This window comes from Phasianus colchicus, chromosome 1 (genome assembly GCF_987193195.1).
Source record: "Phasianus colchicus chromosome 1, bPhaCol1.hap1.1, whole genome shotgun sequence".
NCBI classification, from domain to species: domain Eukaryota; kingdom Metazoa; phylum Chordata; class Aves; order Galliformes; family Phasianidae; genus Phasianus; species Phasianus colchicus.
Window position 1 is genome coordinate 82,328,194 of NC_143436.1, and position 18,779 is coordinate 82,346,972.

Consider the following 18,779-nt stretch of genomic DNA (forward strand, 5'->3'; position numbering starts at 1 on the left):
GGACACAAAGAAGAAGCGGTGCTTTAGTGATTTCAAAGAACATTAAAGTGATCAGAATTTCAGCTGGTGCTGGTGAGTATATGTATACACAAGCAGTCCATAGAAAAGACTGGTGTTATTTACAGGGCATTCGGGAGGAGGAAAGAAGAAGGCATACACATGCTAATGACTGCAGCCGGTTAGATAGTACTTCTCAAGATGTGGAGCATACCAGACTAGCAGCAGATGCACAGATATGTCTTCTGGCTGTTTTCCAATATCTAAACTTATACTATAAATCCAAGGGTCTCACAGTTTTGTTACATAAACAAGTTAGTGTGAAGAAACTGTGAAAATGCAGCAATGTGAACTTCTAGCAGATTACCCCATGTAACTCCCTCCCACTAGGTGTGCTCTAGAAATGAAGAAACAGTTATTTTACTTAGAGAGTAAAATCACGTTATCTTATAATACAATAATTTTAGCATGTGCTAAAAATATCTTGATGGGAGTTAGCACACAAAAAAGATCACATTAAAAATCCACACTCTTTCTTCTGGAGCACTGATTTCCCTCGGTAGATATGCCTTAAATCTGAAGATTTATGGTTACCAATAAATCTTTGTAATTGTGACTGAATTACAAGTGATGTAGATACATTGGCTTCTGTAGAGCCTGAAATCTGTTTTGAACTGCACATTACCCCTTTCGTTTCAGTGGATAGTAACTCGCACACATATAGGATAACAGTGGCATTTCAAGCACACTAACTCATCAGAGTGTGTCAGATTATGAAGACCTAGGCAACCTTCTATGAGTAACTGCTTTCTGGGCATGAGGCTGCATTTTTGTTTTATTTCTCTTGGAAAGGAATTCAAGTTCCCAGAGTTCGAGAGTGCTTATAAACCAGCATTAGCTCAGCTTCTGCCCACCCCATTTTGTGATGCTATAGACCAGCAATTCAAAGTTGTCTTGTTTTGTATTGCATGTTACGCACTTGGTGATTCATACACTTAAAAAACATTCTATAGAAATCAGAGTATGTCACCATACCCGTCTGCAACATTACATCTGTGACATCCACAACCTTTGTGACAGTGCATCTGCTTACTTGTTGCTCCTGAACTGCTGGCACAGCCACGCTGTTGCAAGGATCTTTATGATGACAGTTTCACGTGTCTCTGCACAGAGTGGTGGACAAGCACACATCTCTGTCAAGTAGATATATTTACATACTCAAGAGCTTGACATAACTAGGTAAGAGACATCCAGAAACATTTTTCAAAAAAATGTTTCTTTTGGGGGAATTTCTCCTTGCTGGATAGGAATGGACTTTCAGAATTTCAAATATCTGCCTTGTACGCTCAGTCAAGCACAGAGTTTCAGGAGGGCTCTTTGTTTAAAATCCAATTCATTGTGCTGCTGCAGTCTTGCTGTAGCAAGTCTACTTTTTCTTGGCATTCTGCCTATATGCAGCCTGTCTGGACATCGATCACTGCTGTCCGAAGATGTGACTGCAGTTCCCTAAGGATGTGCCCTAGCTGGTTTTAAACTAGCTAGGTTGAATACTGATAGCAGGAAGACAGTGGGAGTGCTAAGCATGGGCTAACTGCTGGGAAGCTGAGCTATGCAAACCTGGAAGAATCAGGATGGGTTTGCAACCTGTTACAGGCTGCTTAACTGTTGATACCTAGTAGATTTCAAGCTGTTTGAGTATGTTACCTCGAGCTGCAATGCAAGTACATCCCAAGGTAAGGGAGAGGGCACTGTGAAATAACACATTTTAACAGCTGTATTCAAACGATTGCCCTGTTGTTTTATTAGATCTTAATTCCATATGCAAGCTATTGTTCATCAGCATTTGATGGTACGTTATTAAAAATACATATATGCAATTTTGGAAACTACCCAGGATATGAAACTGGGCATTTCTAAGCTGCTGCTACAGTCATCTCAGCCAGCAATAAGGTGCTCCCCGCGTTGTCTTTTATATCAGGTAAAATTCCTAATTTTTCTTGCTTTGCTGTGTAGGTTGTTGCTTTAAGGGAGCAGCTGAGTAAATAAGGTTCTATCCATTTATGTGCATACATGTGGAAAACCAGGTGTACAGGCGTGCTCTCTTTGGCAAACACCTACTGACCTCCCTGACAAGCTGGATGTGGGTATTTGCCTTCGAATGGTCCTTCTCACTTGGTAGCGCGTACAGAGGGTCTGAAAGATAAATGGATCTAGCTACACACAGAAGGAACCAGCATGGGACACCGCTCAGGATCCTTTCCCTCTTTAAAAGCCTGCCCAAAGAGGTTAAAAACGGACTGGCAGTCAGCTCCAGCGGCTGCATAGCTGTCCCGCTCTCAGACCCCCGCCACGGGCGGAGACAGACACCCGAAGGCCGCGGCCTCTTCCCGCGGGGATGCTGGGCCTGGCCACCCCAGCCCCCCCGCCCCGGGGGCCGTGTGCGGCGGGGAGTACCGTGGAGGCAGCGGAGAGTCCGACCGGAAGCCGCCCGCGGGATGCGGAGACGCTGCGCGGCTGATGGCGCCGGCCGCCTGCCGTTACCGGGGCAACGGAGGCCACGCCCCCCCGTGTGACGTCACCGCGCTGAGAGAGAGCCGAGGCGGCGGGCTTTGTCCTGCCCAAGATGGAGGGTGGGGGGGAAGTCTTTCTGCAGCGCAGCTGTTGTCCTCGCAAGTCCTTCACATGCTCCTACATCAGCTCCTACATCAGCACCGCCACCTCAAGTCCTCCACAGCACCGGCCCTTGTTGTAGACGGTGCTCCCCAGTTCTCCTGGATCCTTGCTTAGTGCTTAAGAAAAACTGTTTTAGCACTTATGCTGGATTTAAACCCAGATGTTTCTGGCTCTGCTCATGTCTACAGGACATCCCTTGCTATAAAACAGATATATAAATCCTCCTTGAGCAAGCTACTGGCACTGTTGCGTTTGTGTGGCATCCAAAAAGACCTACGTGAGGGATTACAAACCAACATTACTCTGTTAGTGAGTTGTAATGCTGCTTTGAAAAGGAGGAGGCTGTCATCCTCTCTGAGGAACAAACCTGGGAATGCTGGTGCTGCTGAATGGGAAGGCTCTCCTTTTGTCAGTCTAAGGGGTTTGGCAGCAGCACTGCTGAGGCTGCTCGTAGAGAACAGGGCACAAAAAGCAGCAGAACTGTCAAGGAACCACCTCCTTTGCCTACTGCCTTGAAGTAGGTCCCTTGCATTCATTATTTCGTGTATACCGAGAGAATTACTCACAGCTTGGCATGTCTGACACAAAATTTTATTCTGTTGGTACTTCATCATAGGAGAGAGACATGAGGACTGTGGCTCCAAGTTCTTTGACTCTAGCAATTTACATTTAAACACTGAATTTGAGTTTGAAATGCTGGCTTATGCTTCTTCAAGGCCTGAGGCTTGTTTGAAGCAACAGCATATTTCTTCAAGTAGCAGATCAAACTGATGAATGGAAAACTCTGAAATAAAGAATGCTGTCGCAGCTTTTTACAATGGACTGATTAATAATCCAATCAGCTGGCTGTAATGGCCCTCACTTATTAAGGAGCTTTACATAGTGATACCTTGTAATTATTAACAGGGCAGCAAACACCACTTAGTAGGCTTTCCTAACATTTCCCATGATCAAGATCTGTTTTCCTTTCTCTTGCAGCTCATTGCATAAGAACTTCATAATTTCCATGATGAAATTTTCCATGCTGAACATCTGCCTTGAGATGATGAGATGTGTCAACTGTGTGTTGGCTCTTTGTCAGTTCCACCCTCTCAAGTTTTTCCTCTTTAAAGTTTTCAGAGAGGATAGGATGCAAGTGCCTGGACTTACTGTTTATTTTTTCTGATGAGGGAAAGACTGGATGGGAACTTAGTAGAGAAGGAGTAGTGGAACAATTACACGAGTTGTAATTACAAAATCTCAGGATGTAGCCTAAAAGATGAGTCCTCCTGGAGCTGTGGAAGATGAGAAAGGGGTAGTACTACCATTAAATGTAGCCACTTCACATAGGTCTCAATGCAAGATGCTGCCATCTTCTTAATTTTGCATGTGCTGCCTCGCCTCACAGCCTGGCCTCACTGCCTCTGACCTGTGGGTGCTGGCAGCTGGAAGCCTGTGTGGGTAAGCAGCTCAGGAGAATGGTGTTGCTGGATACTAAACAGCAAAAATAAATAAAAAAATAAAACACACGTTTTCCGATCACTGCATAACTGCCTGAAGACTTGCTGTCTTCCCACTCATAGAGTGGGATCAGCTATTTTTAAAGAAAAAAAAAATTCCCAAGCATGAAGGACTCTGAGAAAAGTGTTTAGTCCCAGATAGTAAACTGTAACGATCTTCTCTCTGGCCAGCACTTCAGAAAATGGACTTGAATCTTATCTGGTATGTCTCAGGATGCGTGCTGTTGCTTGACTGAAAGTGAGCTAAAGGTAACAAATCTGTAAGCAATCAGAAACATTCCTCTGTTCCTTAGCTTAGTTTTCAGAGAACTTGACTGTTGGTTTTCTCTTTAGCACTGCAGGTTGAAGCATGATTTATTTACTTATTTATTTATTTTGTAATAGCTTTTTCAGGACGGGATGGTGTAGCTGAGCTGGGGTCCTGTCCATGCGATGATTTCTTACAACCATTTGGCTGTGTGGGGACAGCAAGTGCTCAGATGTATGGGTAAGCTGTCCACATCTCTGTGAGTTACTGTGCAGTGACTGGTGGAGCAGACTAATGCTGGCCCAATGTTTAGCATGTTGTAAATGCGTGGTGAAGTGCACTAGTTAACCAGCCATGAAAGAGGCTGAGCTAACTGCATTTTACTTCCTATTAACCTTGAGGCAGGGACAGTGTAATTTGCTGCAAAGATGAATTACTGCCGCTCTGTTGATGGACTTGTTATGCTGTGATAGTTTCCTGATGTGCTTGAATTGTAAAACCAGACGGAGAAGTGGAAAGCTGTGATGAGGAGGCATCAGCTGAGAGCAGAAGTAGCTGGGCAAGGAGAAGATGAATTGGACACAAAAATATGATATAGGAGGAGAGGTTTGGCTGGCTGAGCAAAGAAACGTGTAGAGAATCAATGTATAGAGGAGGAGGGAGAGACAGGGTGAGCAGGCAGTAATAAAGTACGTGGTCTGGACAAGAAAATGGGAGTCTGGGTTGAGGAGATGAAAAAGTGAGGAAGGTTGTAATATCTCCTCAGTTTTCTTTCTGCCCAGAAAGTTTAGGAGGGAACCGGATTTTTGAATGTGGCTGTTCTGCAATCCATGAGCATCTGTGAAACCCCTGGCAAGATGTCATCCATCTGGCTCGAGGCTTGGTTACATAGCCATTCCTCTTCTGCTCTGTTTTTAGCAATAGTCAAACAACCGCACTGTGGTGCTGTGATGCTTCATGGCTGGTTGTGGTTTGTTTGTTTTTTTTTTCCTGGTTGTTAAAAAAGTATATATGCATGTCATAGTCAACGAAGTTATAGCACTAAAAGCATTGTTGAAATACCCAAATGAAAGCCATACATTTCAAATGAGTCACCGTCAGATGGAGCTGCCATTTCCCAGGCTTGCCACAGGATGTCAGCCTTTCTCCGTGCAGGGGCCATCACAGGCCCTAGCTTGGGGGCTCCAGTCAGAGTTTCTATTAAACGCGAAATGCTAATTACATGAATTTGGCCCTTGGGCTCACCCCAGATAAGCCCCACTATCCATTCTCAGACCGATCTCCACGTGGTTCTCTAACTGTGTATAATATTGGTGAGATGTTGGTTCCTGTGAAATATGTTGCTTTGTGGATCGAGGCTTTGTCTCAGTGCTGGCTCTTGCCCGTGGTAATGCATTATATGTGCTGTGGAATACCTCACTTATGACATCTTTTGTAAAAATGGCCTTAGAGTACTGATTATGCTAAATTTAGCTTCATCAAGTTGGAAACTTTGGTTTCTTTTGCTGTTTTTTTTTTTCTAAAAGCTTGGCTAAAGCAGGCATCTTGAGATAAAACCACTGAAATGGAAAGAAAAGCACAGAGATGAAACTCTTTATGGAAGACCTTCTGTTCTCTCTTTCTCTTCTTTTCTTAGCACAACTGCTGGCATGTTTTCTGAACTAAAAGCAATCTACAAATGAGGATAGCTTCAAAAGTCAAAGCTCAAAGAAAATGAAGCAGCAGTGCTTTGTGATCACAGTTAAAGGATTCACTCCAAAGCCCGCTGGTAGATTTCTATAATGGCTTTGATTGGGGGGGGGGTTGGAGGGTGAAGAAAAAAAAAGCAAGAAAGGGAAGGGGAAATTAAGGACAGTTTTTTTCAGGCAGTGGGCAGAGAAGTGCAATTTCTGACAAAAGCCCACTCACTCATACAGTTAGACATGCATGCTCAAACTTCACTTCACTTAGATGAACTCTGGAGGAAATTCTTAGTGTTAGGGAATGATTAAGGCAGACATTTGGTTGCTTTGCTAGCCTGGTGTTTTCCACCATTTGCTAGAATGGTATTGTCTAACCTAAGTAGCAAGAGGATCTTGACCCAACATGTTAGCTTGCAGTATTCAAGTTCCAGTGTGCTAAGACATCTGATTTCAACAAAAAACCTTAGGTTTGTTCTCTCCCTGGCCTTCCCAAGCAATGGTTGAATCAGTGTTCTAGACGGGGTGCAAGAAGTAAGAGAAGAATCCTTTCCAGAACCAGAGGAACAGTGGTTTGATGGAAGGTGAATATTATACTGACTTAAAAGACAGAATATTCCCTGTATCTGTGGCTTAGAAGGAGTTGGAAAGAGCTTGTATCTTCAAAGCAAATCCAACTACTTGTTTCAGGAAACCTGGAAGATGTGCATATAGCTGAGTTGTGATTGGAGATGTATCCATCCCAAATCTGCTTTCCATGAGGGTCCGGCTTCAGACTTATAATCTGTTTGTCTATTTTTTAAAATAACTGCTACATTTGCTGCTAGTAAATAAATACTCAGCCAAACCTGAGGAGGAGTGGTACCGAGGTGCCCATCTCCATAATATTTGCCTGCTGATTCCTGTTCAGCCTGCAAAGATGCTGAGAGGGTGCTCTCACTGGCACTGACCATCCCAGTTGGGCCAGCTGATCATGCCACCCGTCTCTGCTCTCCTTTAGGATTAAGAGGAATGGCAACTTCCTGACAGTATCAAGGTCTGCAGAGAGAAGGTTGTCTTGTTGATCCAAAGAGATCTCTGTATCCAGAAGCTCATGAGTTTGGTAGCTAGATTTTACTTGCTGCTTGATGGATGGTTTTTACTATAGCCAACAGTAATTCAGAGCAGTTTGAAGGATTCAGCTGATGGGGAGATAGTATATATTTGTGTGATGTGTCAGAAACTACGCAATGGAGTATCTTGTTAACTTCTGCAGCATTTCTGCTCTCCTTGCTCTTTCTCCTAATGTTTGTCAGTGCCTAGTCAAGTCTGTCTTTCAGTGGGAAACCTTTCTAAGAAGTGAGTGAATGTGTTTGCACAAAGACCTGATGTGAAGGAAGTCCCAAGACCTCTTGATTTTACGTTAGCCACTCTCCTCATAGAAATTAAATAGCTGGACAGAAATGCTGTGAAACTGCATTTCATCTTGTATTTCTAAACACAGCATAACTCTTCTATATATCACATTCTAGTTTCCTCTCAGTAGCAAATGGATAGACCAATGCAACAGGAAAGGTATTATAATGAAGGTGATCTGTTCCTACATCACTTTAAAATAATAATAATAATAAAAAAAAACTACTAATGGTATTTAGTAGAATTTAGGAAGATGTCAAAAGAAATAGGATCTTTTGAGAAATCTTTACCTGTATATGGAACCTTAATGTATCTTAAATTTTGATCAGTAAGCACTCAATAGTCAAATCAAACTGATTTTGGTGGGAATGAGGTTTCCTAAGATGTCAGAATGTACCAACAATGGACCAACAAGAAAATTAGGAGAAAACAAGTGCAGGAGAATTAGGTATTTAAAACTGCAAACTAATCTGACCACTGATGTGGAAGAAATGGCTACATTTTCTACATTATTTTGTAACTTTGCCAAGCAAAGGAGGAGTCCTAAATGGATATAGAAGATAAGTAATGTTTCCTGCTCTTGACCAGCAACTTGCAGTGCTATATAGCATATATATTGATACAATATTTAAGAGTAGCGACATGCTGGGACATGAGTGCGCAGAACAATGCAGCCAAAATAAGTAATGTATTTGGAAATGCTAAGTATTCCTTCCAGGCTTTCATTTATCTTCTGCACTTTGTTGTGACTGTTAAACTGTTTGCTACAGCAGAGCTCCCATTTCATAAAGCATGATAAAGAGAGATTTGAACAGATTAAAGCAAGCAAGATTTGCTACTGACACTGACAACAAAATGGCACCGCACCAGGCAGGATAAAATTCTTAATAGCAGCAGGGATGACTGTAATGTATACAGTGAGCAAGAAATGGACATACTGTATCACTCACTGGTTCTCAGTGGATCAACATCTGAACACCATTCATTGGAGTTATCCAGTAATACTGCCTGACTTGAGCAAACTGATCAAAGTGAGAAGATGATATTATGGAATATTTTAAGTGACTCATTATTATTTCAATACATGAGCAAGTAAATTTGTGTTCTGAATGAGATTTCCTGTATTGCATAAGCACGGACCTTAGACAGCATTTGCTTTCTGTAGGATAGAGATCATACATGCACATGTGGGGTGCTGTATTAGTGGTGGCTAAGTTGTCTGATTGCTTGGGCTCACATTCAGACAATTCTGGCAACTTACATAGTGGTTATGCAGAAGTTTAAGTCTTACTCTTCCAAGTCATGAGAAAAGAGAATGAAAGAGTTTTCCTATTTGGGAATATCTACATCAGCAGATGCTGTGGTTAACTCTGTAGAGAGTACAAAATTCCAGCTTCCTTCTTTTGTGATGTTGCCACGGTGATTGCATACTGAATTTACCGATCTGACTTTTAGAGTGTTCCATGGCAAATTCTTAATCTTTGCTAATATATCTGGATATGCTTTCAAGGTAGTGAAAAGATGAGGAGGCATAACATTAAAGTGATGATAATCTTAGCACAAATTGGGGAGAGATTTGTAGCAAAAATATAAGTAAAGTTTATGGAAAAAGAAGTACTAATGTCCATTGTATTTTTTTGTACAAAGAAGCAGTTTTCACTAGAAAAGCCATTCGTTCCTGGAAACAATCTTAACATGTTCCATAAAAACATTGGTTCCTTAGCAGAAGCAGCAATAACAATGCTTGAAATTTTTGCTGTAAATATTGATCAGGACAAAAGTTCTGCTCTGTGTGTTACTGTAGGAGGCTCATCATTTTTCTCACCATAGATGAGTGGGCCATATAGTCCTCATCCCAGCGTGAGACCTCGGAATCTCTGGAATGTTGTTTGCTGAGCCCTCACAAGGATGGAGGCGGTAAATGTGCTTCTGAAATGAAGCAAAAAAACAAAAGGTGACTGCAATCTTGCAAACTGCTGTCCACCTCCAGCCTTTGACACTGTGAAAATTGGGCTCAATTTCTTGCAAGGGATGATCTGTTGCAGCACTAAACTCATAGAGCATTTAAACTGACAGAAATGCCTTAAAAGTAATCATGGTTCCACCCTAATCATGTTTTTTTAACAACTCACTTTCTAGTGTGAAACACTTTCCATACAGGCTCCCTCCCGGGAGGGGACAATGAAGTGTTGTGGTATGGAATTCGTGCGTAAAGGGTTCATGTTGTAGTGCTGAAAAAATGAGATTTACCTTTTCAGCCTGGAATAGGATTGCAACATCACTTTTTGAGGTGATTTTAGCTCAGGTATAGTGAACCAGTAGCCTTCACTTAAAGATGGAGTTTGATATTTATAGGGGTTACAATTAATCACCTTAAGTTCTTCCTTTGCATCCCAAAAGTCCTTCTATCCCAGCACGTCATTCTCCTGAACAGATAATACTGGGCAGTTACATATCTGCAACTCTGATCTAGAAGAGGTGCTCTATCCAGCACACAGGCAGTTAATGTGGTAGGTAAATGGGCCCTGACAAGTCATCTTTTTCTGATGCTTGAAGTCCTTTTCTTGTAGCATGTATAACTGTTAACCAGAAATACAGACAACTTGTGTGACAATCAGACACAGGTTAATTGGGCTGCTGGGGCAGTGGCTGTTTCATATTTATACTAGGTCAAAGACAAAAACATTTCTCTAGATCAGTATTAAATAGGTGTCTTTTTTTCAAAACAGTAAAGGGTTAATAGATCCCAGAATAGACACTGCATGGAAAATACCAAAACACATTTATCTCTGCTTCACCGTGCAGATTTTCCATTGCTAAATTCACCTTTTATGTCATGTATATCAGATGTGTGAGAAATCTGGAAAACCTCAATCTGCTCCAGGCTGCTGCTTCCAGCTGACATTGAATAAGGGGTCACCCTACATAACGTTAACAATGAATGTAAATATATTTTTGAGGTTCCTTGAAAAGTCGGCCCCTTGAGCCTCTCTAACAGACAAACACATTTTTTTAGCCAATTTTTTAAGTTGGCTGAAGCTGAAGATACAAGAAGCCAACAGCATAGTCCACAGTGCTACTAGGATGCTTACAAAATGAGTCACTGAAGTATGTTCTATAATTCTGATAAAAGGTTGTGCAGGGAAAATAATTTGTAACACCATGGAAACTGAGCAGTCTCCCCAGTTCACCCATTACTCCTCTAAACCAAGAGCTGTAAATGTCCAGCACCATCTGTATTCCTTGTACTCTCTCTTCCAGTGCCAGACTGCCAAGTGACACAGTAGATTGAGGAGCACCTGTTTTGATACCTCTTTCAGAGGCTCTGAGATTTTCACTGAATCTCCTTTCGTGGGTACTGGATTTGACAATTTTCCAGCAGTTTCATCTCTGCATCCTGCCTTCAGCCACTTTTCTTTGACTTGTAGATAAATTTGTTCTAACAAAACAGCTTTCTGACACAAATTCTTTAATATAATTCACCTGCCACTGTCAGCACACAGAGGACAAATGGAAAACAAAAAGCACTAAGTTAAGCATTCATCCTTGTGTACAAGGTAGCATCAGAAGACAAAAACTGTGGTCTTCCTTCTGCCCTGTACTCCAGGTTGGAATGATCAGGATGAACATGTGTTGACTGCACTTCATGTTGTGAAATGTCCATTCCTTTCCTTCTCATCTTGCCCCTTCATCCCACCAAGAAGTGATCCCTTCTTCCAGGGTGATCTGTTACAAACCATTACCACACAGGCATTGTGACCAAAACAACAGTGCTACTCCTTAACTTGGAAAGCTGCTAGAGATGAAATGGTATGCTGCTCACAGAGATGTTTCTCCAGGCTTGTACCTTTGTGTAGAGAACGAAGACAATTACATTTTCACACCACTTCACTTGGCATTTTGTAGCTCTAGCTAGACTATAAAATATTTTGCTGGAAGATGTTTTTAAATAAAAGATGCTTACAGATTTGGAAAATCCCTGTGAGGTTTTTACCTCCAGAGCTAGGTCTTTGGATAACAAACAGTAGAGAAAGCTATAAGAAGAAAAGACAAAGCTAGTTAATTTGAAAGGAAAACACAATATATTAAACAAACAAACAAAACAATAGCAAAGCACTGCTTTAGAGTGTCAGTGCAACCTTTCAATAAGAGTTTCAATCTCAGCTCCACCTTGCAGGATGTTTGCTTGGATTTAGGAAAAGCATATCCTGGCCAACATACAGAACCTGTGCATCTTCTTACTGAATTGAAGAAACAAAGCTAAGAAACTGAACAACAAAGTTTTGTTATCATTAAATCGGTTATTCTTTATTAGCAGCACCAGGAAGCGCTGGGATATTTCCACCATAAGCCCTTCCAAGGTGATGTGATTCAGAGTTCATTATATTTCCACAGGTAGCACATATTCACCAATTAGCTGTGAGATAATTAACACATACATAGCTATCTCAGGCAGTGATTGATGAGGTTTCCAGTCTTCTATTCCATGGTCTCTTCTACTGTCTAGCATCCCATTAGCATCATGGCAGTCCAACAAACAACCTTTTGTTTCATCCAGTGGTCATCCGTGCTTGTCCTCTAGATAAGCTTTCATTGCTGTGTACTCTGTAGAATGCCTATTATAAGTAATTTATAGATACCAAAATCATAAAATTTGCTCACTCAGCATTTCAACCATTGTTTCTTAACTTCTGCTTGTCCCTGGAGAGAGATAAGTTTGGCAGCCTGTCTTTAAATGAGATATACCGAGGTGCTGGAAAATAAGGAAGATAGAGGGGAGTATCTTGATATTTACCTTTTGCATCCCAATCTACTCCCAGAGGGAGATAATTTGGCTTTGTGTGGAGACCCTAGCTTCATTTGATGTCTGATAAGCCTACTCATGTTTTTTCATTATTGCATTTCTTTTGCTGCAGGTCTCTTGTTGAAAGAGTATAGCCTTACAGCATGCTTCCTAGTCTATAATGCTACATCCATAACCACTCACAACATCTAAAACTATTACAGTTTTGCAAGCAAGTTGCTAATCACATAATACAACAATTCAATGGCTCTATTTTTAAAAATGCGCTACTAAAATATATTGTGTATTTACTTCTTCCAATCACAACCCATCAAACCAGGGTGCACGGCCTCACAGTGCCTGTGTGCTGAACCAGTTGGACACAGGGAGGTGGTTAAGTCACCACCCCCGAATGTGTTTAAAAATGATTTGGATGTGGTGCTCAGGAGCTAAGAGCTTGAGAAAATAGATAGTAAGATAATATGGGGGAGCACCAATACTGTTAGGTGGAGAAGAGAAGGCTCTGGGGAAACTTCATTGTGGCATTCCAGTACTTGAAGGGAGCATATAAACAAGAGGGGGAACGGCTGTTTACGAGGGTGGATAGTGATAGGACAAGGGGGAATGGTTTTAAACTGAGACAGGGGAGGTTTAGGTTAGATATCAGGAGGAAGTTTTTCACACAGAAGTGGTGACACACTGGAACAGGTTGCCCAAGGAGGCTGTGGATGCCCCATCCCTGGAGGCATTCAAGGCCAGGCTGGATGTGGCTCTGGGCAGCCTGGTCTGGTGGTGGCAACCCTGCACATAGCAGGGGGTTGAAACTAGGAGATCATTGTGGTCCTTTTCAACCCAGGCCGTTCTGTGATTCTATGATTCTATGACATGATTGGCAGAGGGTTGTTAGGGTAATATGGTTAGGTTGCGGTTGAACTTGATGATTTTTAAAGTCTTTTCAAATCTGAGCAATTCTATGATTCTGTGAGCCATCCTGAACATCCTCATCAGCCACGGATGGGTAGCTGAGATCGGCAGGTAATTAAACAGGTGGTCAATGAGGTGAGCGAGTGACAAGTGACACCATTCCAGAGGCAGGAGGCAGCCTCCTCAGGAGCCTGTTGCTCCTGTTGGAGGAGTTGCATAGACACGGGGCGGCAGGAAGTGCCTCATCCCTGATGGGATGAAAACGAGGAGCCTCGGCCATCTGGCAAACTGTGTTGCACGGAACTGTAGCAGAAGAACGGAGCTACCCCTTTCAGGCACAAGCCTAGGAAGCGCAGCTCTGAAGAGACAGAGCGGAGCACCATGAGGTCGCATCGCGCATGCGCGACGCCCACGCAGAGGCGCGCTCAGGCCTAGGAACTACATTTCCCGGCATGCCGCGGGCTATGCGCGCAGGCGCAGTGAGGCGAGGCTCGTCCAGGAAATCAAGCTCGCTGCGGGTCTCCAGTAGGCCGTGACAGCAGTGAGCCACTCGCCATGTCGACTGTAGCGGCCGCCAGCTGCGACTCCAAGGATGCCGGGGAGGCGCGGGACGAGAAGAAGCCGCTGAAGCCCTGCTGCGCCTGTCCCGAGACCAAGAAGGCGCGGGACGCCTGGTGAGTTGGCCTGGCCTGGCTTCGGGCTGCCTGTGTGCGTCGTTAGGGTCTAACGTATGGCGGCCTGGTGTAACGGAGAGCGGGGACCGGCCGCTGTTTGAATACGTAATGTGCAATGGGATGAACGAGTAATATCGAAAGTTACTGTGTGCGGTAAGGTGTTTGGTTTTGTTTTTAATAGGTAGATGGACTTTTTTCCTTTTTTTTTTTTTTTCCCAGAATCCCTAAAAGCCACCAAAAACTGGACTAACCCATTGTTTATTGGTAAAGCCAATCTAATCTGTCTTGTATTATAGAAACTTTGTCCCTCTCCTTACTGAATGATATGAGAATTTGCTGTCAAGATCAGCACCCAACACAGTGAAGCATCAGCCATGTTCTGTATAAGAAAATCCCAGTAGACCTGCTCATTGTGGACACCGGTAGTGCTACCCCAAACAGGATAGGCAAAAAAAGAAAATCTCTGGAGCCTAATTGTTATTTATTTATTCTTATTTGCCCTCAACAGCTTGTCAGCTGTGTGGTTTTGACTAATAGTAAGATAATGTTTTGTTGCTGAGCCTTGGAAGTCTTTTTGTTTTGCAGCATCATTGAGAAGGGGGAAGAAAATTGCGGGCACTTAATTGAAGCTCACAAAGAATGTATGAGAGCTCTTGGCTTCAAGATATGAGTGGGATGAGCGAGATGATGTGTGTGGTGAGTATAGCCTGCAGAAATGCACTCACTGCTTGTTTTCTGCCTCTAAAGTATCCTGATGTCTCAGCTGGTGCCACTGGGAAGTACAAGGTACTGTCCATGATGACAGAGGGCAAATCTTTTCTAAAAGAGGGAAGGCCAGGTAAACCTCATTGACCCTGAAGTAACTGCTGCTCTCCTTGTGAGGATGGCAAAGGCTTCTGGGAGCTCAGAGCCCTTGTGAGTGGCTCTTGAATAGTGAAGTTTGACCCTGCCTCTGTTCTCTTTCAAGAAATCCAGAGTTCAATTTAGATTTCTAATGGTAGGACACTGTGTTTAATTCATGTCCCTCCTTCATCTGAATGCAAAAGTCACAGAGAGAGTAAGACCTGTTCTTGTCTCATTCTTTGGGAATTGACATACCTCATAGAGTTCAGAAAGTAATTCTGGAACCAGTTTAAGAGCAGAGTAGGGCTGTATGTATACAGTACTCTTAATGTCTAGAGACTACTGAACAGTCCCTTGATATCCAGTGGGAATCCATGTTTAATGAAGCTGTCTTTCCTCCTTTTTCTAGATGATGACTGTTGTGTGAGTGGTGTACTGGAAGGCTGAAATATAAATTATTTCTGGAATTCGCTTCAAAGACAAATATGAAAAAAGAACCCATTTATAAAGAGTCTTTAATGGTAAACTGTGTATCACATCTGCAGCTTTTCCACTGTTACCTCTTTATTGCTGGTATAGAAGATATATATTTTTCCCTCTTAATAAAAGTCTAAAAATGACCAGTGATCCTGACTTCTGTTTTTTGTTTGTTTTCAGTAAAAAGTTAAGGGAAAAAATGGCAATATTTATTCAGAATGCTGAGCTATAGGAATGGAGAGCATGAGGAAAGCTTTAATTGAAATGAGAACAGGGATCAGTCAGTCAGACCAGTGGTTGAACAGGTGGGTCTTCGGTGTGGGTTTTCCACCTGATGCAAATTGAGAAATCATGCTAGTGATATTGTGGTGTTACTGCTTTCAGCAAAGCCATGCTGAGGCTTGCTGGGGAGCTGCAATGCTAGTGTGCAGCAGGTACTGAAAAGATACTGGACAGCTGTATACTAAAAAACAACAATTACCTTGCAGTCAAATCTTGCTGAGAGGCTTCCATTATTATTACTGCAGGATTCTTATGGGGTGGATTCAAAGCCTGAATGTGGGGGGGACTGATGGTATACCCTATTCTGCACGTGATGTTCAGTGTAGCTGCAAGGACATGAAATGGAGAAGGAAATGTGGCTGAACTGTATAGTAGTAGTTCAACTAAATATGGTACGAGTTATCTTTGTACATTTGCTATTGACCTCATTTGATTGAGCTTGTCTGAAACAGTCTTGAGACCTTTCCCAGCTGTTTCCCATATCTTATGCAAAGTGTTGTCAGTAACACACTACATAATAAATTTAAAACAATTGTCTAACTGTTCCCTCTCTGACTTTAGGTCATCAAGGTTTTAGTGTCCACAACTCAGGTGATTAGATTACTTTTTGGGTTACGGCATCATTGGTGAGTCTGTATACATCCTGAGGAAAATAACCAGTTGTGTAGCTGCTGCAGGATCTGAGACTGATAATCTCTTGGTGTGGGGCTGCTCTCAAGGATAGAGGATAATGCTAAGTACACAGATTTATTTGCCAAATATATAATGCACCTGGTTTGCGTTATCACCTGTTACTGAATGTTAAGTGCTACTGAATGAGTTCATTATAGGTGAGAAGTCGGTAGAAACCATTTACATGCTGCTGATTTTGGAGTTGAAGAGCTTGACATGTCTATTTTTCTTTCCCACGTGATCATTTTGTTGTAATGCCTATGTGTCTTCTTCCAGTGAAGAGTTTTGATGCTGCTCAAGTATCTTATTATTTGCTCTCTTGATTCCAAATTGTTTTGAGCTTGATATCTCCCTTCTAATGTTTGTTTAGCTTTTCCCCTTGAATCAGTATTGGCTTGTGCACTCTCAGCTTGGATGAACCTCAGCATCTCTAGTTGAGAAGGCATGTGTTCCAATTCTAGGCAATGCATTAGAATAAAATCTCTTTTCAGAAAACTAAGAAAGTTCTTTAAACTCTTGTTGGATAGAAAACTGAACGTGCTGTGAAGATGGCCACTGTATTCTTAAGGCAGAAAGCAAGGTTTGGGCCTTGGTGTTTCAGTCATTTTGCAATGGTTACAGACACCTCCACAAGCACTGATCCAAACAAATGCTGGAAGCAACCTCAGCAGCTCAGGCACTCTTGCACATTGCCATTCACAACTCTTCATTCTGTATCTTCAATGATACAGGCCTTGATTTGTACACATTACAGTACTAGTCAGGGCTTGATCCCAACTGACTGTCCCAATACTGTAATGCTTTTTGCAATCCCAATGGCTGCACTTACTGACATCAGTGTTTTTTTTTTCTAAGCGAGATGTGTCCTGGAAGATAGCAGGGGCAGCAATTTTTTTGTCCTAAGGAGTAGTTAACTTTGTGTAACCTGAGTGTCTCTTAGTTCGAGAAATTACCTGAAGTAAACTCTGTAACTTTTTTGGTCTCTTTCTTTGGTAGTACTGCAGAAGTTTTTTGATAGTATGGAAAGGCAGGAGAAATTATGACCTGAGGTTACATGCAGGAATGGGATCTACCAGAAAGAAAAAGAAGAGCTGGGAGGAGTTTAACAAACTGTGTTGAAGCAGGGCTCCGAAGTGAACCCATTATTCAGGTCGGGCAGACCTAGAGGTAATCTTACTGCAACTTTCCTTTTTAGAATGTTTCTTCAAACATAGTTCAGCATTGTTATCTGCAGCAGTTCATTTTTATCTTGCATATCTTGTGTAACATAACTTAAGTCTTCCCAGTCTTGATATCCCAATTCCCCTTTATATCAAATGCCAGCTTCTCCTAAAAAAAGTGTTCCTTATAATATTGGTTTTTCAGAGGCATTGAGGTAGAGACATTGGTCTCAACAATAGCTTGTCTATCGTGAACATGACAATGGTGGGGAAAGCAGAACTTGGCTCCCAGTACTGTTGTAGTGCTTTGGCTGTAAGTTCATCCTTCCCTCCTTGCAAAGAAGCCAGATACCTCTTGCAGCTGAGCTTTGTTATGCTTCAGTTGGTAGAATTTCTCTCTTAAGTAAGGGATCACTGGAGACAAGTTTCCCTGTATCACTTCATTCGTAACGGGAGCGTGTTTCTGGGAGGATTGTACTCACCCTCTGGACAAAGATTTATTTGTTTTATTTCCTTACCATGTGGCAACTGGTCAAGGTACATTTGCTGCTCTTAGGAATAGTACAGCACTGTGTTGCACATAGACTAGTCACTGCAGAGACCAGTTGTGCTGGCTGAGACCATGATGTGTTTTTTAAGGCTTCCATGAAGCATTGCTTGTGCCTCACCCAGTTGATAGTGTTATCCTAGAGGGCTATTAGTGGCAGAGCTGATTGTGTTTCTTTAAATGAACGATGCCAATGGGAATGGCATGTTAGGCAGGGCAGCTGCAAGCTCGTCCTGAAACACAACCACCCTTGGAAACCCTATCCCTACCCCACTGACCCATGCAGGCTGACTTCATAGTGTTGACTGACCATGCCGGTTGCGTCAATGCCTGAAATGTTACTGCTTCCTGGCAGCGGGGTGGATCCTGTCGGTGTGACTGATAACGTGTTACTCGAAGCAGGGGAAAAGCTGCATTTACACATCTTACACATGGCTGACAACACAGGCTTGTTACCCGTGGGATGGAAGAATCCTCGCTCAGTTGGGATGTCCCTGCAAAGCATGCTTCCAAATGCTATGCTCTGGAACTTTTAGGCAATATCATCTCCTCTTCACAAAGAGTCCCAGCAGCTCACTATCTTTAGCTCTGTCCCTTGCACTCACAAATGTGCTCTGGTGCTATACCTCAAGCCTTTAGGTCTGAAATGCTCTGCCCATGGAGAGGCTGTGTTGCAGAGCCCATTGCTGGAAAATAACGTTCTATGCAATAGCCTCTCTTCTGCTGAAATCCTGGCACTGCTGACTGTTGCAGCAGGAGAAGGAAACAATCTTTCTCCTTTTTTGTTCCATGTGAGGGTCACTCTCTTGTAAGAGCGCAGAGCATTGCTGAGCCCTGCAGATGCCTGGAGTTCTCAGTGATAAAGCCCGTTGCTCTCCCTCTCCTTTCCCCTCATTGCACTGGACTTATCTGGGTGCCTGAGTTATG

At 42.6% G+C, this 18,779-nt stretch overlaps 2 protein-coding genes and 1 long non-coding RNA gene across 5 annotated transcripts in view; 2 read left to right on the forward strand and 1 right to left on the reverse strand.

Moving 5' to 3' along the window:
* CFAP91 (cilia and flagella associated protein 91) overlaps nt 1–2,547 on the reverse strand; it is a 31,776-nt gene extending 29,229 nt beyond the window's left edge. Inside the window, exons 1-2 of one of the 3 annotated variants that reach the window (XM_031613070.2) lie at nt 2,452–2,547; nt 2,120–2,190 (exon numbers count right to left, since the gene is read on the reverse strand). The gene's annotated coding sequence lies outside the window, so the exon portion shown is untranslated. Of the gene's footprint in view, nt 1–1,090; nt 1,177–2,119; nt 2,191–2,451 lie in introns of those variants that run through there. The other 2 variants (XM_090150240.1, XM_031613071.2) reach the window with 2 other exon arrangements.
* On the forward strand, nt 1,154–7,628 carry LOC149919797 (uncharacterized). Its single transcript, XR_016471087.1, has 3 exons — nt 1,154–1,236; nt 4,554–4,656; nt 6,053–7,628. It is a non-coding gene; the product is annotated as an uncharacterized LOC149919797 (long non-coding RNA).
* A 6,033-nt stretch (nt 7,629–13,661) lies between these two features.
* Nucleotides 13,662–15,341, forward strand: COX17 (cytochrome c oxidase copper chaperone COX17). The gene is made up of 3 exons (XM_031613009.2): nt 13,662–13,871; nt 14,457–14,567; nt 15,124–15,341. Exons 1-2 carry the CDS (start codon nt 13,753–13,755, stop codon nt 14,539–14,541), a joined length of 204 nt encoding a protein of 67 aa, XP_031468869.1. The 5' UTR covers nt 13,662–13,752; the 3' UTR covers nt 14,542–14,567; nt 15,124–15,341.
* Nucleotides 15,342–18,779: the final 3,438 nt, after the last annotated feature.